This window comes from Rhinopithecus roxellana, chromosome 12 (assembly GCF_007565055.1).
Source record: "Rhinopithecus roxellana isolate Shanxi Qingling chromosome 12, ASM756505v1, whole genome shotgun sequence".
Lineage (NCBI taxonomy): Eukaryota > Metazoa > Chordata > Mammalia > Primates > Cercopithecidae > Rhinopithecus > Rhinopithecus roxellana.
In genome coordinates, this window is record NC_044560.1 from 122,286,480 (window position 1) to 122,309,386 (window position 22,907).

At 42.3% G+C, this 22,907-nt stretch overlaps 1 protein-coding gene across 2 annotated transcripts in view; it reads right to left on the minus strand.

Annotated features, from left to right (window-relative positions):
* Window positions 1–22,907, minus strand: part of TESK2 (testis associated actin remodelling kinase 2) — a 159,957-nt gene that overhangs the window by 117,021 nt on the left and 20,029 nt on the right. For both annotated transcript variants that reach the window (XM_030942641.1, XM_010363070.2), the window contains exon 2: window positions 1,008–1,315. In XM_030942641.1, coding sequence (XP_030798501.1) covers window positions 1,008–1,229 — 222 coding nt within the window. In that variant the 5' untranslated portion in view covers window positions 1,230–1,315. The remainder of the gene's footprint in view (window positions 1–1,007; window positions 1,316–22,907) is intronic.

Here is a 22,907-nt window from a genome sequence, read left to right on the forward strand (position 1 = left end):
GAGCCAAAATGTTGGGGTTTTTTTGTTTGTTTCCTTAAAAGAATTTTTTTAACATTTTAATGGTAACAGTAATGAAAATACAATGTAGAAAAGAGAGGGGAGAATTTCTTAGGCAATGTCTATTAGTAGGCAAGTGGAAATGGAATGTACAATATAAACAGAAATAATGGACTTAGGAGCATGGGTAGTTGATCCATAGCACAAGGTATAAAGGCCAAGTAACTGGGTAAAGATGTGTGTTGAAAGCTATTTGTAGTAATGGGAGTCTGTGGAAGTTCTCTTCTGCTTGCTTCAATTTTCTCAGTGAATTGGGAAGCAATTCATTAATTACGGACAATGAGGACTAGAGAGGAAATACCGGGATTTGATGAGAGAAGAAAAGGTACCAAATACTCTCTTGAGGGAGTGAGTGAACTAGAGAAATATGATTGCTCAGGAGCATTATGAGCTCATATTTTTTTTGAGACAGGCCTTGCTATGTTGCCCAGGTTGCTCTCAAACTCACAGCCTCAAGCGAGCCTCCTGAGTAGCTCAGACTATAGGTGCATGCCATCACACCCAGCTATCAATTTTACTGAAGATAAGCAAACAAAAACTATATATGTGGGTGTGTATATATATAATTTTAATATATGTATATAAGGTGTGTGAATAATATATGTATAAGCACAGAAAGAGTTCAGAAGTATACACACCGAATTGTTAATAGTGGTTATTACTGGAGAATGTATGTGTGGATACATACACACATGTGTGGCTGGGGGTAGAAGTGAGGTGGAAGAGACCCCTATGTTATTTGAATTTTTAACCAGCACATTATTTTTGGGATTCAAACAAAATATCTTAATATAAGTTAATAAATAGCTTGAAAGGAGAATTTAGAACGGTGTTCAAGATCCACAGCACCTTGATTAGGCAAATCCTACATCCTAATTAAACACAACTGTCAACCTGCAGTAAATGTGACCACAGCAAGACAATATGAGAAAAGCTGAAGTGTCACTCACCTTGAACACTTCAGAAAAGAAGCCAGACCCTATTTTTTCACAGGTGAAATCATCCAAACGCGTCAGTCTGGAAAAGGCACTTATAAGAGCTCGATACGAAGATGGCCAAACTCTTCCCACCTGGCTCACATTTCCATCTCCTCCACCACCTCCTTCAAACTCTTCAAGACGCTCCACACGTGGAGGAAAACCTGCAATTGAATTCCGTTTGCTCCGATCCATAGTCTCAATAATCACTTTTTTCTTCTTTTAAGAAGGAACTCCACACATAAATTTTTGTTGAAGTGTACTTCTCTTCTGGTTTGACACTAAACAAGAGATCAAAAAAATTTCCACTGAAATCTTTAATAAATAAATACATGCAAAGCAGTAAATACTCAATGCAAAAATATTTCCTTTCACATTCTAGTTCCTGGTTTTCAGATCTAAAAAATGTTGTATGTCTTTACCCTCAAATAACACTGATATATTTAAAGACCAAGATATAGCCAGTCTTTACCATGAGTAGAATATCATGAAGATCACCAATTACATTCTAAGAAACAAAATGACAATGATAATATCTATCATTCATTGAGCACCTACTTTCTAGGAAACATAGTATAAGAGCTTGACATATGTCATTTGATTCTCAGATAATCCATGATATAAGGATTATGTTCATTTCACAGAGAGATCAAGAAATCAGTCACTAAAAGGCAGAGATAAAATTAAAATGGAAGCTGGGTGCAGTGGCTCACGCCTGTAATCCCAGCACTTTGGGAGGCCAAGGCAGGTGGATCACTTGAGGTCAAGAGTTTGAGACCAGCCTGGCCAATATGGTGAAACGCCATCTCTACTAAAAATATAAAAATTAGCCAGGCATGGTGGCAAGCACCTGTAATCTCAGCTACTCAGGAGGCTGAAGTAGGAGAATCACTTTAACCCAGGAGGCAGGGGTTCCAGTGAGCCAAGACTGTGCCACTGCACTCCAGCCTGGGCAACAGAATGAGACATTGTCTCAAAAAAAAAAAAGAAAGAAAAGAAAAAAAATTAAAGTACAAAGCCCGTCTGACTCAAAAGCCTGTGCTTCTTTCTACCAATACCCTTTATAGCCTCATTTAATTTTCTCTTTATTTCAAAACTTAATTCCAAATATATAAAACAGGGTCGGAGTTAGCTCAAGCGGTTACCTCCTCATGCCGGACTTTCTATCTGTCCAAATATATAAAACAAACATTACAAGGAAACTTCAAAATTACATATTATATAATTTTTTAAAAAGAAAACTATATCCAAAAGCAATCTAAAAATTCACTGTTGATGAAAAAGCATAGTCCAGTAGAAGTAATTATAGAAGGCTCCATCCCATCTGGTACATAACTAAGAATAAAAGCACAATCCTACTTTTTCTTTTAGCCTGTCTCTCCCTATTTCTACTTTTTTCCATGAGACTCAATTGTAAGGGTTCTATGCAAAATACAATATTGTGACTCCTCAATTAGTGAAATGCTTTCATAAAGGAGGTGGATACCTACTCAGTTTACCACCACCACTTCTAACCAGCTCTGCAACTCAAAGAAAAGTGGCAGGAATCCCAGGGCCATCTTAGCAACATGAGTCTGCCTCCTTATCCATTGCCAGAAGTCAGCACTGTACCCAGTGTGTACAACCACAGTTTCTTTCCTGGCAATGTGCAATTGGAATTAAGATAGTCCAGTCTCAATATGGCGGCTTTCTAAAATAGAAGCCATGTAAACTCAGGAGCTGCCGGCCAGGGCCATTTTCTATAATACAGTCTGAAGGCAGAAGAAGTCAAGAGATTGGGCCAATCTTCAAAGAAAAAAAAAGAAAGAAAGGGAACTTTTTGAATTCCCTATTCTGCTCTAATCCCCAAATCTTAAGGCCTAACTGCATCCTGAGGTTCCATGAGATCTCCCTGAATCTAGTTAATCTAGTTCTACCACAGTCTTCAAAGAAGGAAGAACACTCTGAGTTCTCAAATAACAAAACATTTAAGTACCTCTATTGAACCTATGCCAAAAAGTGGCATCAGCACCACCAGACCAAATATATTTACATCCACAAGAACAAAAATTTAGGGTTAGCTGGCCACAGTAGCTCATACCTATAATCCTAACACTTTGGGAGGCCAAGGCAAGAGGATCACTTGAGCTCAGGAGTTTGAGACCAGTCAGGGCAACATAGTGAGACCTCGTCTCTATGAAAAAATGTAAAAATTAGCCAGGCATGATGGTACATGCCTGTAGTCCCAGCTACACAGGTGGCTGAGGCAGGAGGATTGCCTGAGCCCAGGAGTTTCAGGCTGCAGTGAGCTGTGATAGAACCACTGCACTCCGCCTGGGCAACAGAGCAAGACCCTGTCTCAAAAAATTTTAGGGTTATAAGACAAAAAATTTGCAGTCACAAAAAAGAATGAAATCATGTCCTTTGCAGCAACATGCAGCTGGAAGCCATTATTCTAAGTGAACCAAAGCAGAAACAGAAAACCAAATATCGCATGTTCTCACTTATAACTAGGAGCTAAATCTTGGGTTCACACAAACATAAAGTTGGGAACAACAGACATTGGAGGCTCCAAAACGAGGGAGGCAGGCAGGGGCTGAAAAACTTCCTGTTGGGCACTATGTTCACTATCTTGGTGGTGGGATCAATAGAAGCCCAAACCTCAGCACCACACAATACACCCTTGTAACAAACCTGCACACATACCTCCTGAATCTAAAATATAAATGGAATTTTAAAAATAAAATAGAGGCTGGGCACGTGACTCACGCCAGTAAAATCGCAGCACTTTGGGAGGCCGAGGCAGGCAGATCACCTGAGGTCATGAGTTCGAGACCAGCTTGGCCAACATGGCAAAACCCTGTCTCTACTAAAATTACAAAAAAATTAGCTGGGCTTGGTGGCGGCCACCTGTAATCCCAGCTACTCAGGAGGCTGAGGCAGGAGAATTGCTTGAACCCGGGAGGCAGAAATTGCAGTCAGCCGAGATCATGCCATTATACTCCAGCCTGGGCAACAAGAGCGACATTCTGTCTCAAAGTAAATAAATTAAATAATAACAATAAAAATAAAATAAAATAGGGTTGGGTGCAGGGGCTCATTCCTGTAATCCAAGCCCAGGCTGGAGTGCAGTGGTGCTATCACAGTTCACTGCAGCCTCAAATTCCCGGGCTCAGGCAATCCTCCTGCCTCAGCCACCTGTGTAGCTGGGACTATAGGCGTGTGCCATCATGCCTGACAGTTCAAGACCAGACTGGGCAACACAGCAAGACCCCCATCACTAAAAAAAATAATAATTTTAAAAAACAAATTTCCTTAATTTTAGAGCCAGTAGAAAACATCAACTTCAGTCATTCATTTTATATTTGAAGAAACACAAGGCCCAGAAAGTGGAAATGCTAAAAGTCAATGCTATAACCTATTTACTAGCAAAGCTAGACTTGAAACCAAGGAGCCAAGGATAGTGCATTTCTCAAAGTATGTCTGTTGATAATGTGCTTCAAACTACCTGAGAAGCTTGTTTAAAACCCAGAGTCATAGGTCTCACCCTTGATAGCTTTTTTTTTTTTTTTTGAAACACAAGGTTTCACTATATTGCCCAGGCTGGTCTTGAACTCCTGGCCTCAAGTGATCCTCCCACCTCAGCCTCCCAAAGTGCTAAGATTACAGGTGTGAACTGCACCTGGCCACTGTTTTTTTTTTAAACATCAGGAATTTTACAAGCATTTCCTCATTTAATCTCAAAATGTGGCCAGGCATGGTGGCTCACACCTGTAATCCCAGCACTTTAAGAATTCCTTGAACCTGAGAGGCAGAGATTGCAGTGAGCTGAGATTACACCACTACACTCCAGCCTGGGCGACAGAGCGAGACTCCATCTCAAAAAAAACAAAAAAAAAACCAGCAAGATAGATCTGATCTCCATTTTACAGAAAAAGAAATATAGGCTCAGAAGATGAAGTAACTTGCCTAAGGACACAGAGCTAGTAGAACCAGAACTGGAACCAAGTTCTATCCAGCACCAAAGCTCAAACTTCTTCCATTTCATTATTACTTAGCTCAGTATTTTTCCACTATGAGAGTTGTAGGAGTTAAGTTAATCATCTGGGTAGAAAAAAGAACAGAGACTTAAGTGCAGAGGAAGGCTAGGCTGATTATAATTTGAACAGAGACAGAAAAGAAAAAAGAAACTTTAGAAAACTAAAAGATATTAAAGTAATATACAAAACATATGTAAAGTACATAAAACATTGTTGACTATATAAAACATAGTTGTCTGCGAAACTGAACAATTCGATAAATTTGTCATCAACTGACTTTTTCATTTTTGAGATATGTACTCTTTTTAATTTTTATGGGTACATAGTAGGTATATATATTTATAGGATACACAAGATATTTTAATACAGGTATACAATGTGTAATAATCACATCAGGGTAAATGCGGTATCCATCACCTCAAGCATTCATCATTTATTTGTGTTACAAACATTCCAATTGTACTCTCCCAGTTATTCTAAAACATACAATGAATTATTGCTGATTGTAGTCACTCTGTTGTGCTATCAAATACTAAATCTTATTCATTCTATCTAACTATATTATTGTACCTATTAACCATCCCATTTCCCACTCAACACCCCCAACACACTATCCTTCCCACCCTCTGGTAACCATCATTCTATTATCTATCTCCATGAGTTCAATTGTCTTAATATTTAGCTTTAGCAATGAGTAAGAATATGCAAAGTTTGTCTGTGCCTGACTTATTTCACTTAACATGATGTCCTCAAGTTCTATCCATGTTGTTGCAAAAAAGAGGATCTCACTTTTTTATGGCTGAATAATCCATTTGTATAGGTGCCACATTCATCTATGGAACATTTAGGTTGCTTCCAAATCTTGGCTATTGTAAACAGTGCTGTAATAAACATGAGAGTGCAAACGTCTCTTCGATATACTGATATCCTTTCTTTTGGGTATATATTCAGCAGTGGGATTACTATATCACATCGTAGCTCTATTTTTACCATTTTGAGGGACCTCTATAGTGTTCTCCATAGTGGCTGTACTAATTTACACTTCCATCAATAGTGTACAAAGGTTTCCTCTTCTCCACATCTTGGTTAGCATTATTTGCCCATCTTTTGAATAAAAGCCATTTTAAGGGTGAGATGATAATTCATTATAGTTTTGATTTGCATTTCTCTGATGATCAATATGTTGAGCAACTTTACATAGATCTGTTTGCCATTTGTATGCCTCCTTTTGAGAAATGTCTGTTCAGATCTTTTGCCCATTTTTTAATCAGATTGTTAGATTTCTTCCTATAGAGTTGTCTGAACTCCTTATATATTCTGGTTATTAATTCTTTGTCAAATGGGTAGTTTCAAATATTTTCTCCCATTCTGTGGGTTGTCTCTTCACGTTGGTGACTGCTTCATTTCCTGTGCAGAAGCTTTTTAACTTCATGTGATCACGTGTCCATTTTTGCTTTGGTTACCTGTACTTTGGGGATATTACTCAAGAAATCTTTGCCCAAACCAATATCCTGGAAAGTTTTCCCAATGTTTCCTTGTAGTAGTTTGAGGTCTTAGATTTAAGTCTTTAATCCATTTTGATCAGATTTGTTATTAGATTTTTCTTCTGCATATGGATATCCTGTTTTCCCAGCACCATTTATTGAAGAGATTGTCCTTTCCCCAGCGTACGTTCTTAGCACCTTTGTTGAAATTGAGTTAACTGTAGGTATATGGATTTATTTCTGGGTTCTCTATTCTGTTCCATTGGTCTGTGTGTCTGGTTTTTTTTTGTTTTGTTTTGAGACAGGGTCTCACTCTGTTGCCCAGGCTAGAATGGAGTGGTGTGATCACAGCTCACTGCAGCCTCGACCTCCTAAGGCTCAGGTGATCCTCCCAACTTAGCCTCCCAAGTAGCTGGGACTACAGGTGCATACAACCACACCCAGCTAATTTTTGTACTTTTTGTTGTAGAGACAAGGTTTCGCCAAGTTGCCCAGGCTCGTCTCAAACTCCTGGTCTCAAGTGATCCACCCTCCTAGGCCTCCTAAAGTGCTGGGATTATAGGCATGAGCCACAACGCCCAGCCTATGTGTCTGTTTTTATGCCAGTATTCTCATGTTGTTTTGGTTACAATAGCTCTGTGGTATAATTTGAAGTCAAGTAATATGATTCCTCCAGTTTTGTTCTTTTTGCTCAGGATGGTTTTGGCTATTTTAGGTCTTTTGTGGTTCTAAAATTTGAGGATTATTTTTTCTATTTCTGTGAAGAGTGTCACTGGTATTTTGATGGGGACTGCACTGAATCTGCAGATTGTTTTAGGTAGTATGGACATTTTAACAATATCGATTCTTTCAATTCATGAACAATATCTTTCCATTTTTTGGTGTCCTCTTCAATTTCATCAATGTTTTATAGTTTATAGCCTGGCCAATGTGGTGAAACCCCGTCTCTACTAAAAATGCAAAAATTAGCCAGGCATGGTGGCACACCTGTAGTCCCAGCTACTCAGGAGGCTGAGGCACAAGAATTGCTTGAAGCCAGGAGGCAGAGGTTGCAGTGAGCCAAGATCACACCACTGCACTCTAACCTTGGCAACAGAGCAAGACACTGGATCAAAAAAAAAAAAAAAAGGTCTTACACTTTTCATTGTAAAGATCTTTCACTTACTTGGTTAAGATTGTTCCTAGGTGGCCGGGTGTGGTGGCTCACGCCTGTAATCCCAGCACTTTGGGAGGCCGAGGTGGGTGGCTCACAAGGTCAGGAGATTGAGACCACGGTGAAACCCCGTCTCTACTAAAAATACAAAAAATTAGCCGGGCGCGGTGGCGGGCGCCTGTAGTCCCAGCTACTCAGGAGGCTGAGGCAGGAGAATGGCATGAACCTGGGAGGCCGAGCTTGCAGTGAGCCAAGATCGCACCATTGCACTCCAGCCTGACAGAGATTCTGTCTCAAAAAAAAAAAAAAAAAAGAAAGACTGTTCCTAGGTATTTTATCTTATTTGAAGCTGTTGTAAATGGGATTACCTTCCTGATTTCTTTTTCAGATTGTTTGCTGTTGGCATACAGAAATGCTACTGATTTTTGTATACTGATTTTGTATCCTACAACTTTATTGAATTGTTTATCAAGATATGTTTCATTCCTAACAAAATACCTTACTAACCTCCTCAGTGCCCTCAGGGTTCCCTGAGAGTGGCAAATCCTAGTTTTCCATATCACAGCACAGAAGACAGAATTGCTCATTGCAGCTCAACGGGTCTGCTTTTACATTCTCAGCTAGCTAGGAGGAGGTAAGAAACTGCTAATTGCAGCAGGGCACGGTGGCTAACTCCTGTAATCCTAGCACTTTGGGAGGCCAAGGCAGGTGGATCACTTGAGGTCAGGAGTTCTAGACTGGTCTGGCCAACATGGCAAAACCTTGTCTCTACTAAAAATACAAAAATTAGGCCAGACACGGTAGCTCACGCCTGTAATCCTAGCACTTTGGGAGGCCAAGGCAGGTAGATCACCTGAGGTTGGGAATTCGAGACCAGCCTGGCCAACATGGTGAAACCCTATCTCTACTAAAAATACAAAACTTAGCCAGTGTGGTGGCGCATGTCTGTAATCCCAGTTACTCAGGAGGCTGAGGCATGAGAATCACTTGAAGCCAGGAGGTGAAGGTTGCAGTGAGCCAAGATCACGCCACTGCATTCCAGCCTAGGAGATACAGCAAGACTCCATCTCCAAAAAAAAGAAAAAGAAAAAAAAAAATTAGCCAGGCATGGTGGTGTGCACCTGTAGTCCCAGCTACTCAGGAGGCTAAGGCAAGAAAATCACTTGAACCCATGAGGTAGCGGTTGAAGTAAGCTGAGATGGCACCACTGCACTCCAGCCTGGGTGACAGAGTGAGACTCCAAAAAGGAAAGAAAGAAGAAAAGAAAGAAAGAGAATGAAGGGGAGGGGAGGGGAGGGGAGGGGAGGGGAGGGGAGGGGAGGGGAGGGGAGGGGAGGGGACGAAATGCAACTGAGTTGCTTTGGTAGGGAGTCCTGTTAGAAGTTTTACAATAGCACAATAGACTAAATTTTGGTATTTGTATCTTGGCTCACAGCACTTTTCAAGAGGTATAAATGTATTTCTTAAATGTTATATGCATAGAGAAACTCTTGCACATAAACACAAGAGGCCTGAATAAAGATATTCATTTCATTTTACCACTGTGGGTAATTAGGGGAAAGAAAGGAAACAACCTAAAGTTCATCTGTAGGAGCAATAGATAATAAACTGTAGCATATTTCTCAATAAAACATACAGCACTTAGATGAATAAATTATAAGTAGCAATGTGGATGTATTTAAACAGTAATGTAGAGTTGGGAGGAAAAGCAAGTTGTAATTAGCAATATTATTAAAATTTAATTCAAAAAAAGGTTTTTAAAGAAGTTACTAAAAAACTGCACAACCACCCCTATAGTATACCATTTTTATAAAAATGTATTTAAAAAATACACAAAATAATATACACTAGTCAGGCGCGGTGCCTCATGTCTATAATCCCAACACTTTGAGAGGCTGAGGCGGTGGATTGCTTGAGCCCAGGAGTTCGAGACCAGTCTGAGCAACATGGTTAAACCTCATCTCCACAAAAAATACAAAAATTGACTGGGCGTGGTGGCTTGCACATGTAATCCCAGCACTTTGGGAGGCCCAGGCAGGCAGATCACAAGGTCAAGAGATCGAGACCATCCTGGTCAACATGGTGAAACCTCGTATCTACTAAAAATACAAAAATTAGCTGGGCATGGTGGTGCGCACCTGTAGTCCCAGCTACTCAGGAGGTTGAGGCAGGAGAATAGCTTGAACCCAGGAGGTAGAGGTTGCAGTGAGCTGAGATCATGCCACTGGACTCCAGCCTGGGCAACAAAGCAAGACTCCATCTCAAAAAAAACAAAAACAAAAACAAAAATTACCCAGGCATGGTGGCATGCACCTGTAGTCCCAGCTACTCAGGAGGCTGAGGCAGGAGGATTAGTTGGGCCCCAGAAGGTCAAGGCTGCAGTGAGCCATGATAACACCACAGAACTCTAGTCTGGGCAACAGAGCAAGACTCTATCTCAAATAATAATGATAATATATATTATATATTATAGAAAAGCAGAATAGCATAGTGATGAACGGTATGACATCTACATCTACAGCCAAACAATCTGGGTTCAAATCCTTGCTCCACAACTTCTAGTTATATGAACTTGGATATGTTATTTAACCTCTCTTCCTCTCTAGTTCACTATCTGTAAAATGAAAATAAAAACAGTGCCTACATTATATTTTATATCTACTAACTCATTTAATCCTTACAATAACCACAAAGTTATTGATTAAATGGATAGTACCTAATAAACAGTAAGCATTCAACTCCTGTTTGTTATTATAATTATTAAAGACATTACATATTTATAGTGAACACCTACAAGCATGAACTAAAAATGTAGACACTAAATTCATAACAGTATTTGTCTCGGGGGAAGGAAGTGAAATGACAAGGAAGGGAAACAAAAGAGACATCCACTGTGCCAATAACATTTTGTTTCCTTAATGTGATGAAGTGGCCAAGTGGTTAAGGTGATGGACTGCCAATAATATTTTTGTTTCCTTTTATTGAAAAATAAACCTATGGCAAACAACACAAAATGATATATTTGTTAATTTTACCATTTTTCATTAATAAATATTTGTTATTCTGGGTGGTATTTATTATACTGTACTCTTTTCTGCATTTAAATTTTTTTAATTTCAAAAAAGTTTAACAGGTTTTTTTTTTTTTTGAGATGGAGTCTTGCTCTGTCACCCAGGCTGGAGTACAGTGGTGCGATCATGGCTCGCCAAACCTCTGCCTCCCAGGTTCAAGGGATTCCCCTGCCTCAGCCTCCCTAGAGACGTGCACCACCACACCCAGCTAATTTTTGTATTTTTACTAGAAACGGGGTTTCACCATGTTGATCAGGCTGGTCTCAAACTCCTGACCTCGTGATCCACCCACCTCGGCCTTCCAAAGTGCTGGGATTACAGGCGTGAGCCACTGCACCCGGCCTTCACAGGTTTTTTTTTTTTTTTTTTTAAGTCTATTGCTAATGCAACAGCTACGTAGCATGTTTAAGGCAAAACATTGAGAACAATTTGGCAAATAAACAACATAACAGTGTGCAAGCCAAGCCTCTAGACTCTCAAACTTTTATTCTGCTAAATTTCCACTGTAGTTTTTGGTCCTAGGAGTATATATATCTTAGGCTAAAACTTCAAAATCATGGGTGAATTTTTGGATAGCCTAACTTATTTCAGTCCACAAACATGGCCGGGCGCGGTGGCTCAAGCCTGTAATCCCAGCACTTTGGGAGGCCGAGACGGGCGGATCACGAGGTCAGGAGATCGAGACCATCCTGGCTAACATGGTGAAACCCCGTCTCTACTAAAAAATACAAAAAAATTAGCCGGGCGAGGTGGCGGGCGCCTGTAGTCCCAGCTACTTGGGAGGCTGAGGCAGGAGAATGGCGTGAACCCAGGAGGCGGAGCTTGCAGTGAGCTGAGATCCGGCCACAGCACTCCAGCCTGGGCGGCAGAGCGAGACTCCGTCTCAAAAAAAAAAAAAAAAAAAAAAGTCCACAAACTTAAAATATTGGGTGGGATCACTGGCTCATGTCTGTAATCCCCCAGCACTTTTAGAGGCTCAGGCTGGATGACTGCTTGAGCCCAGGAGTTCAAGATCAGCCTGGGCAACACAGTGAAACCCCCTCTACAAAAAATACAAAAATTAGCCCGGCATGGTGGTACACACCTGTAGTCCTAGCTACTCAGGAGACCAAGGTGGGAGGATTGCTTGAGCCCAGGAGGTCAAAGCTGCAGTGAGCCGTGTTTGGGTCACTGCATTCCAGCCTGGGCAATAGAGCAAATGCCTGTCTCAAAAAAACAAACAAGCAAACAAAAAAAAATTAGCTCATAACAAACACTGATATGTAGTATAGGGCCCCTATCACATGCTAAAGTAATACTAATGATTAGATAGCTGAGATGAGTGGTAAGAAGTAGAATCCTCTCCACGGGAGTAAGAACTGTATTAATCCATTTTAGAGAAGTGCTGAGCAAGGGAAAACTTCCAAACGATGCCTTCTGCTCCCTTGGCCAGCAAACTAAATGACTACATTTTAAATGAAATCAACCAAGCTATAAATTCTGTCAATTTATTCTGACAAATTTTAATAACTAATAAAAGGTAGCAAAGGTATACATGTACAAATTCTAAAACCAAGCCCAATTTTATAAAATGTGGGAATGATTACCTTTAAAATAAGAAAATACTTTATTTGAGGGCCGGGCGCAGTGGCTCAAGCCTGTAATCCCAGCACTTTGGGAGGCCGAGACGGGCGGATCACGAGGTCAGGAGATCGAGACCACCCTGGCTAACATGGTGAAACCCCGTCTGTACTAAAAAATACAAAAAACTAGCCGGGCGTGGTGGCGGGCGCCTGTAGTCCCAGCTACTCGGGAGGCTGAGGCAGGAGAATGGCGTAAACCCGGGAGGCGGAGCTTGCAGTGAGCTGAGATCCGGCCACTGCACTCCAGCCCGGGAGACAGAGCAAGACTCCGTCTCAAAAAAAAAAGAAAAAAAAAGAAAATACTTTATTTGAAATATATGACATTTTATGATGGTTTCTGCCTCTGGATTACCTCTCTTGGTCTTCTTTATTATTACCTATTGATACTAATAGTGTCCCTTAAAGTATTAATATACATTTTTTTTGGAACAGAGATAACTACAGTTACCATCAAATTACCAGAAAAACATAAGGCGTTTATTGTCACAATGATGGGGATGTGGGATGAGCACTACTGGTATTTTAGTGGGCAGGGGTTAGGGAAGCTAAATGTCCTACAATGCACAAAACAAAGAATTGTCCTGCCTTAAATGCCAATAGTGTCCTGGTTGAGAAACACTGTGTTAGAAAAGCTTAATCATTTTTGCTCTTAAACTAGGAAATAGCATTTAGCAGTCTCTAAAAAATGCCCAAATTATGTGGCTTATAAGGATACAAGTAATTTTTTAGTAACTATGTTCTCAACTTAAATACTAAAAACTTGGAAGTTCAAAACTTTTTCTTTTCTACATAGGTAGGTTTGTTTTTTCAAATATTAATTTCATTTATATAGGAGTTGATTTGTTTTTCACAAAGAAAATACAATTAAAAACTTTGATTGGGGAAAGTAATTTGAAAAGCTACCAATTAAAAAAAGTTAGTGAACTAAATAGTCTATCTTCAATATTTTTTTTTTATCTTTTCAAAGTAAGAATTCCAAAAATCATTTTTCAGAAAAATCAAGGAAATTTTTAGGACTCTCAGACCACACTCCTGTATGAAATATGCTTCTGGAAATAAAAACTGCAGCCACTATTTACTATAGACCATGCATTCTACCAAGGGTTTTGTATGTTATCTCTAATCTTTGTGACAACTCTGCAAAGCATGTATTATCATCTCTAATTTAAAGAAAGAAATCAAAATCCTGAGAGATTATGATTTCTCCAAACATGAACAACTAGTGAGACTCATGAATCAAATCCAGTAGTTTCAAACCTAAACACTTCCCATTATAACATGTTTCCTTCAGAAATACAGTCAAATTTCTGTGAAAAATGATCTGTGGGTTAGCTATGTAGAAAGCTACTGCTATGCCCCAACTTTCCTCAACAGGGAGACTAAAAAGTGTACAAATGATAGCTCTACCAGTCTATGAGGCAAAAGCCTTCCTTCATTCATTCAATCACATTCTACAGACAGAAAAATTAGTATTGATTTAAACAGAATTTCTAAAGAATGGATGCCATGCTGACAAGGAAAATATGCCAAATCCCAATCATTCTCTATTTTCCATTCTAATGCACAGTATCTGTTGTTTCTCACCCTTTCATTTCACCGAAACAAAGTAGATAAAACTTCACAATAGTCCAGACACAAATTTAATCCTGCAATGCACTCGAAAGCTATCTACCAACAGGTAGCTGGATTTGGCAAAGTGTCAGCCAGCAATCAAAAATTGTCAATGTCCATCCAAATATGGAATCATGTGTGCACCAAGTTGGTAATATTATCCCACAAAGTCATCAGAAAGGATTTCTGAGAATTCCTGAGAAAGCATTTCTGAGATTTTTCACCCTAGATATAAAGAGTAGAAAAAGACTGCAAACATAATATACCAATACCCTCATCACATTGTTTTCTTTCTATAATCATAAAAAGTCCCCACCTAATCCAAAATAAATTAAGGATTCATTATAAGTAATATGTAGCCCCAAAAACTGGCCATTTATTTTCTAGAATGGGAATACTGACAAGCACATTAGCTGGGTATCAATACCAAACACATGGGAAATCTACATGACAAGTCTGCTCAGCTGTTATCCTGTCTATGGACCAACACAGCTAATACAGACACATTTCAGGATGACTGTCTAATTATAAATAAAAGCAATACTGCTGAGCTTGCCATCCTGCTGTGAAATAATGAGTTGCAGTTTCCATTCAAATCAAAGGCAATCTAGCATAAAAAGTGGCATCCCTTAACTAATTAACCACGAATATACACAATGGCATATATTAGTACCAGACAGATCAAAAGCCAGTTCTTAAAAGCGTATTAGCTCTTCTAAATAAGCATCATATTTGCTGTGTAACTTCAATCGACCAGGCCCTAAGCCATGACATAAAACAGAAACTTAGGGTGAAAGTTATAAAGGCAGTTAGAGATGAACTAGTTTAATCTTTCGGCCAATTCAGGAATCCCCTCTATTAGCTGACTCAAATGTTAATTGGGTAGCCACTAGGTGCAAGGCATCAGGACAGATGTTATAGTATCTACTGAGCATTTACTATAATCCAGATGCTTTTCCAAGTGCTTTACATTTAATATCCACAACAGTCCCATAAAATAGATACAATTATTACCCCCAATTTACAAATGTGTAAACGAAGGCATTAAGGATATTAACTTGCCAAATCTCATAACCAAGAAGTGGTAGAAGGCTGAGCACAGAGGCTCATGCCTGTAAATCCTAGTACTTTGGGAGGCCGAGGCAGGTGGATTACGAGGTCAGGAGATCGAGACCATCCTGGCCAACGTGGTGAAATCCCGTCTCTACTAAAAATACAAAAATTAGTCAGGCATGGCAGTGTGTGCCTATAGTCCCAGCTACTCAGGAGGCTGAGGCAGGAGAATCGCTTGAACCCGGGAGGTGGAGGTTGCAGTAAGCTATGATCACGCCACTGCACTCCAGCCTGGGCGACAGAGCGAGACTCCGTCTCAAAGAAAAAAGAAGGCCGGGCGCGGTGGCTCAAGCCTGTAATCCCAGCACTTTGGGAGGCCGAGACGGGCGGATCACGAGGTCAGGAGATCGAGACCATCCTGGCTAACACGGTGAAACCCCGTCTCTACTAAAAAATACAAAAAAATTAGCCGGGCAAGGTGGCGGGCGCCTGTAGTCCCAGCTACTCGGGAGGCTGAGGCAGGAGAATGGCGTGAACCCGGGAGGCGGAGCTTGCAGTGAGCTGAGATCTGGCCACAGCACTCCAGCCTGGGCGGCAGAGCAAGACTCCGTCTCAAAAAAAAAAAAAAAAAAAAAAAAAAATCAAAGAAAAAAGAAGTGGAGGAGCCAGAATTCAAACCCAGAGCCTGTACTCTTAATCGCTATGTTAATATTGCCTCTCTGGTAGGAGGATGTACAAAATGGAATAAAACATGACTCCACCTTTCCAAGAGCTCAGTCTCCCGAAAGATAAATGTAAATCAATGAATATAGTACAGTGCAATAAGATAACTTTTTTTTTTTTGAGATGGAGTCTTGCTCTGTCACCCAGGCTGGAGTACAGTGATGCGATCTTGGCTCACTGCAACCTCCGCCTCCCAGGTTCAAGCGATTCTCCTGCCTCCGCCTCCCGAGTGGCTGGGACTACAGGCACGCACCACCATGCCCAGCTAACTTTTTTTGTATTTTTAGTAGAGACGGAGTTTCACCATGTTGACCAGGATGGTCTCAATCTCTTGACCTGGTGATCTGCCTGACTCAGCTTCCCAAAGTGAGATTATAGGCATGAGCCACCATGCCTGAACAAGATAATTGTTAATGACAGATAAGAGAGAAGGCTTAATTAAAGTACTAGCGGTGAGGAAAAAGAAGTGAGAGAAGATAAGTGACCTATTTTTTTAGAGATGGGGGTCTCACTATGTTGCCCAGGCTGGACTTTACAGGCATGATCATTGCACACTACAGCCTCAAACTCCTAAGTTCAAGGGATCCCCTTTGCCTCGGCCTCCTCAGCACTACCATGCTGGGCAGAGATAAGTGACATTTTTTAAAAGGTGTTCTGGCCAGGCGCGGGGGTTCATGCCTGTAATTCCAGCACTTCGGGAAGCTGAGGCAGGTGGATCATGAGGTCAGAAGATCGAGACCATCCTGGTTAACACGGTGAAACCCTGTCTCTACCAAAAACACAAAAAAATTAGCTGGGCATGGTGGCAGGCACCTGTAGTTCCAGCTACTCAGGAGGCTGAGGCAGGAGAATGGCATGAACCCAGGAGGCGGAGCTTGCAGTGAGCCGAGATAGTACCACTGCACTCCAGCCTGGGCGACAGAGCAAGACACCATCTTAAAAAAAAAAAAAAAGTGTTCAAGTCCAGGCACCGTGGCTCACACCTGTAATCCCAGCACTTTGGGAGGCCAAGACGGGCAGATCACCTGAGGTCAGGAGAGTAACCTGGCCAAATGGTAAAACCCCATCTCTACTAAAAACACAAAAATTAGCCAAGCATGGTGGCAGACACCTGTGATCCCAGCTACTCGGGAGGCTGAGGCAGGAGAATCGCTTGAACCCAGGAGACAGAAATTGCAGCAAGCCGAGATCGCGCCATTGCACTCCAGCCTGGGGAACAAGAGCAAAACTCCATCTCAAGCAAAAAAAAAAAAAAAAAAGGTGATCAACTGGATATACGAGGTACAAGAGGTACCCAGATGACCCCAAGTTTAACTAGAATCCCTCCCATGTTTCCGGTTTGGGTAACTGGGAGAATGGCTAGCCATTCACCTAAAGGATATGATGTGTAAGGAGATGCGAATTCTTCTCAGATCTTACTGAGTTTAAGTTGCCTGAAGGAACACCAGTTAACAATGCCCAGGAGGTTGTTGGAGACACCACACTGGAGCTTAGGAGAGAGGACTAGACTGAAGATGTACACTTAAAAGTCACTAGCACACTGGGTACGGTGGTTCACGCCTGTAATCCCAGTACTTTGGGAGGCCAAGGTGGGTGGATCACAAGGTCAGGAGATCGAGACTATCCTGGCTAACATGGTGAAACACCGTCTCTACTAAAAAAAAAAAAAAAAAAAAAAACAAAAAAATTAGCCGGGCATGGTGGCAGGCACCTGTAGTCCCAACTACTCGGGAGGCTGAAGCAGGAGAATGGCATGAACTGGGGAGACAGAGCTTGCAGTGAGCTGAGATCATGCCACTGCACTCCAGCCTGGACAACAGAGTGAGACTCCATCTCAAAAAAAAAAAAAAAGTCACTAGCACTTACTAAAGAATTTCCCAAAGTAGAGAATATGACCATAGGTAATACTGAGTTCCTACTATGTACCAAAGCCCAGGCCCCTTCTTGTTGTGCTTAGGTAAAAGCAGATAAGTGGTCAAGGGAACATAAACATATACAGGACAAAAAAAGGAAGACTATACAAATGAGACTAAAAAGGAAAAAAGCAAAACCAGAAGAAAGTATATTGCCATTGATAGTAATGACAAAAACCACAATTACTTTTGCACCAACCTAATATGTCACAGAAACCAAAAGCGGAACCAGCAAACATACCAAATACCACAAAGTAGTATATGGTATGAAGAAAACTGTCCACTGGATTCGACACTACAGAAGGCAGAGTCAGCCTGGCCTACTAAAACAATACCAGTAATAAAGAGCTCACTACAGCAGTCTGTTCTATTATTGCAAAGTTCTGGTTGTTAAAAAGCTTTTCTTCTTTTCAACGACACAATAAAAAGCAAAGGCATTGGAGTACACACTACTGTGTTCAAATTCTGACTCTGAAGAATTAACAGTTAAAACAACCAAATGCAATAGTGATACTTAGCTAGATCCTGATTTGAACAAACCAGCTATAAAAGACAATTAGGGTTTTGTTTTGTTTTGTTTTTTTCTTGATAAGGTCTTGTTCTGTCATCCAGGCTGCAGTGCAATGGCTCAATCATAGCTCATCTGCAGCCTCAAACTCCTAGGCTCAAACAATCCTCCCGCCTCAGCCTCCCAAAGTGCTAGGATTACAGGCATGAGCCACCATGCCCAGTCAGTTGAGGAAGTTTTAATAAGCACTACTACTAGATAATAGTAGAAAATTGCTGTTAATTTAGTTAAGTATAATAATGATATTAAGATTATATATGACATTTTTTGGTCAAGTGCAGTGGCTCACACCTGTAATCCCAACACTTTGGGAGGCCGAGGCAGGCAGATCACCTGAGCTCAGGAGTTCGAGACCAGCCTGACCAACATGATGAAACCCTATCTCTACCAAAAATACACAAAAGATTAGCTGGGTGTGGTGGTGCATGCCTGTAGTCCCAGCTACTCAGGAGGCTGAGGCATGAGAATCACTTGAACCCAGGAGGCAGAGCCTGCAGTGAGCCAAGACTGCACTCTAGCCTGGGTGAAGGAGTGAGACTCTGTTTCAAAAAGAAATTTTCTGGGCCATGCACAGTTGCTCACTCCTGTAATCCCAGAACTTTGGGAGGCCAAGGCAGGAGGACTGCTTGAGGCCAAAACTTTGAGACCAGCCTGGGCAACATTTGAGTCTCGCTTTGTCGCCCAGGATGGAGTGCAAGACCCCATCTCTTTTTTAATCATTATTATTATATTTTGAGACGGAATCTTTCTCTGTCGCGTAGGCTGAAGTACAGTGGCATGATCTCAGCTCACTACAATCTCCGCCTCCTGGGTTCGAGCGATTCTCCTGCTTCTGTCTCCTGAGTAGCTGGGATTACAGGCGCATACCATCACGCCTGGCTAATTTTTGTATTTTTAGTAGAAATGGGTTTCACCATGTTGGTCAGGCTGGTCTCGAACTCTTGACCTTGTGATCCTCCCACCTTGGCCTCCCAAAGTGCTGGGATTACAGGCATGAGCCACCACACCAGGCCTCCATCTCTATTTTTTTTTTTTAATGCAGTTTCTGATCTTCCGTGTATACTAAATGTATCTATAACTTTATATGCTGGAATATGAAATAACACAAAACTAACTAATATTGGACCCGATGCAAATAATGTGAGATGGTAAAGCACTAGGTGGATTTATTAATTTCTAGGATAACATCTCCTTTGATCAATTTTTCTAGGTAAATATGAGAAGGCCTGAACAGGACCACTTGGGGCAGAAAGGCAACTCACGGGCTGGGTGCACAGCCTGGCAACAGAGCAAGACTCCATCTCAAAAAAAAAAAAAAACAGGCAACTCACCTCTTCTTCTGATGTTAGAGGGCTATTTCAGAGACTGTGGGAAAGAAAGCAATCAAGAGGAAAGAGGAAGTTAGGCCGGGCGCGGTGGCTCAAGCCTGTAATCCCAGCACTTTGGGAGGCCGAGACGGGCGGATCACGAGGTCAGGAGATCGAGACCATCCTGGCTAATACGGTGAAACCCCGTCTCTACTGAAAAATACAAAAAACTAGCCGGGCGCGGTGGCAGGCGCCTGTAGTCCCAGCTACTCCGGAGGCTGAGGCAGGAGAATGGCGGGAACCCTGGAGGCGGAGCTTGCAGTGAGCTGAGATCCGGCCACTGCACTCCAGACTCCAGCCTGGGCGACAGAGCGAGACTCCGTCTCAAAAAAAAAAAAAAAAAAAAAAAGAGGAAGTTAGATTCCTCGTGTTAGCCCGGACTTTTGTTTTGTTTTGTTTTTTGAGTCTCGCTTTGTCGCCTAGACTGTAGCACAGTGGCGCGATCTTGGCTAACTGCAACCTCCACCTCCTGGGTTCAAGTGATTCTCCTGCTTCAGCCTCCCAAGTAGCTGGGACTAGAGGCATGTGCCACCACGCCTGGCTAATTTTTTTATTTTGAGTAGAGACGGGGTTTCATCATGTTAGCCAGACTGGTCTCGAACTCCTGACCTCAAGTGATCCACCCACCTCGGCCTCTGAAAGTGCTGGGATTACAGGCGTGAGCCACCACCACACCCAGCCAAGAGAATGTTTTTTTTTCTTTATTTTTGAGACGGAGTCTCGCTCTGTCACCCAGGCTGGAGTGCAGTGGTCGGATCTCAGCTCACTGCAAGCTCCGCCTCCCGGGTTTATGCCATTCTCCTGCCTCAGCCTACCCAGTAGCTGGGACTACAGGCGCCCACCACCTCGCCTGGCTAGTTTTTTGTTATTGTTTTAGTAGAGACGGGGTTTCACCGCGTTAGCCAGGATGGTCTTGATCTCTGACCTCGTGATCCACTCGTCTGGGCCTCCCAAAGTGCTGGGATTACAGGCTTGAGCCACCGCGCCCGGCCGAGAATATTTTTATAGCCATGAAAAATGACAGTTGCTATCAGTAAGATATATGTACAAGAATATTAAAGTATACATTGTTGGTAACTGTGATGGTTAATATTGAGTGTCAACTTGATTGAACTGAAGGATACAAAGTATTGTTCCTAGTGTGTCTGTGAGGGTGCTGCCAAGGGGGATTAACATTTGAGTCAGTGGAGTGGAAGAGGTAGACCCACCCTCAACCTGGGTGGGCACCATCTAATCAGCTGCCAGTGTGGCTAGAATAAAGCAGGCAGAAGAAGATGGAAGAGCAGACTTGCTGAGTCGTCTGGCCTTCATCTTTCTCCCATGCTGGATGCTTCCTGCCCAAGAATATCAGACTCCAACTTCTTCAGCTTTTGGACTCTTAGACTTACACCAGTGATTTGCCAGGGGTTCTCAGGCCTTTAGCCACAGACTGAAGGCTGCACTGTCAGCTTCCCTACTTTTGAGGTTTTGGAACTTGGACTGATTTGTCACTGGCTTCCTTGCTTCTCAACTTGCAGACAGCCTATCGTGGGACTTTACCTTGTGATCATGTGAGCCAATTCTCCTTAACAAACTCCCTTTCGTATATACATATATCCTATTAGTTCTGTCCCTCTAGAGATCCCTGACTAATACAGTAACAAAAAAATTGAGACAATCCAAATATCCAAAAATAGAGATAGATTAAATAAATTACAGTACAGGCCAGGCACAATGGCTCACACTTGTAATCCCAGCACTTTGGGAGGCCCGAGGCAGGTGGATATTTGAGCTCAGGAGTTTGAGACCAGCCTGGACAACATGAGGAGACCTTGTGACTACAAAAAATACAAAAATTAGCCAAGTGTGGTGGCCCATGCCTGTAGTCCCAGCTACTTGGGAGGCTGAGGGAAGAGGATCGCTTGAGCCCAGGAGCGGAAGTTGCAATGAGTCAAGATGACACCACTGCACTCCAGCCTGGGCACTAAAGCAAGACCAATCAATCAATCTATGTGCATCCATACAACTTAATATTATGTAGTCATTAAAAGAATGAGGTAGCTGGCCGGGCGCAGTGGCTCACACCTGTAATCCCAGCACTTCGGGAGGCCAAGGTGGGCGAATCACAAGTTCAGGAGATCGAGGCCATCCTGGTTAACACAGTGAAACCCTGTCTCTACTAAAAACACAAAAAATTAGCCAGGCATGGTGGCACGCGCCTGTAGTCCCAGCTACTTGGGAGGCCAAGGCAGGAGAATTGCTTGAACCCGGGAGGTGGAGGTTGCAGTGAGCCGAGATCGCGCCACTGCACTCCAGCCTGGGTGACAGAGCAAGACTCCGTCTCAAGAAAAGAATGAAGTAGGCCGGGCGCGGTGGCTCAAGCCTGTAATCCCAGCACTTTGGGAGGCCGAGACGGGCGGATCCGGAGGTCAGGAGATCGAGACCATCCTGGCTAACACGGTGAAACCCCGTCTCTACCAAAAAAATACAAAAATCTAGCCGGGCGAGGTGGCGGGCGCCTGTAGTCCCAGCTACTCGGGAGGCTGAGGCAGGAGAATGGCGGGAACCCTGGAGGCGGAGCTTGCAGTGAGCTGAGATCCGGCCACTGCACTCCAGCCCTGGCGACAGAGCCAGACTCCGTCTCCAAAAAAAAAAGAATGAAGTAGTCAGCCACAGTCTCTCATGCCTGTAATCCTACCACTTTGAGAGATCAAGGGGGAGGATCCCTTGAGCCCAGGGGTTCTAGACCAGCCTGAGCAAAATAGTGAGGCCCCATCTCTATAAAAACTGTTTTAAAAAAGAATGGGGTAAATTTTATGCATACTCTAACATGGAAAGATATCCAAGTTCCATGGCTAAGTGACAATAGCAAGCTGCAGAATACAATGTACAGTGATCTTGTTTTTACATTTTAATATATTAGTAAGCATTACTGAAAGCCTGGACAACAATTTAGAGGAATGTCATCTTGGTGAAGGAGGTGCTTATAAGAATTTTTTTTTTTTTTTTTTGAAATGCAGTCTTGCTTCATTGCCCAGGCTGGAGTGCAGTGGCATGATTTCGGCTCACTGCAACCTCCACCTCCCAGGTTCAAGCGATTCTTCTGTCTCAGCCTCCTGAGTAGATTACAGGTGAGTGGGATTACAGGCGTACACCACCACACCTGGCTAATTTTTGTATTTTTGGTAGAGACGGGGTTTCGCCATGTTGGCCAGGCAAGTCACGAACTCCTGACCTCAAGTGATCCACCCACCTCAGTCTCCCAAAGTGCTGGGATTACAGGCGGGAGCCACTGCGTGCGGCTGCTTTT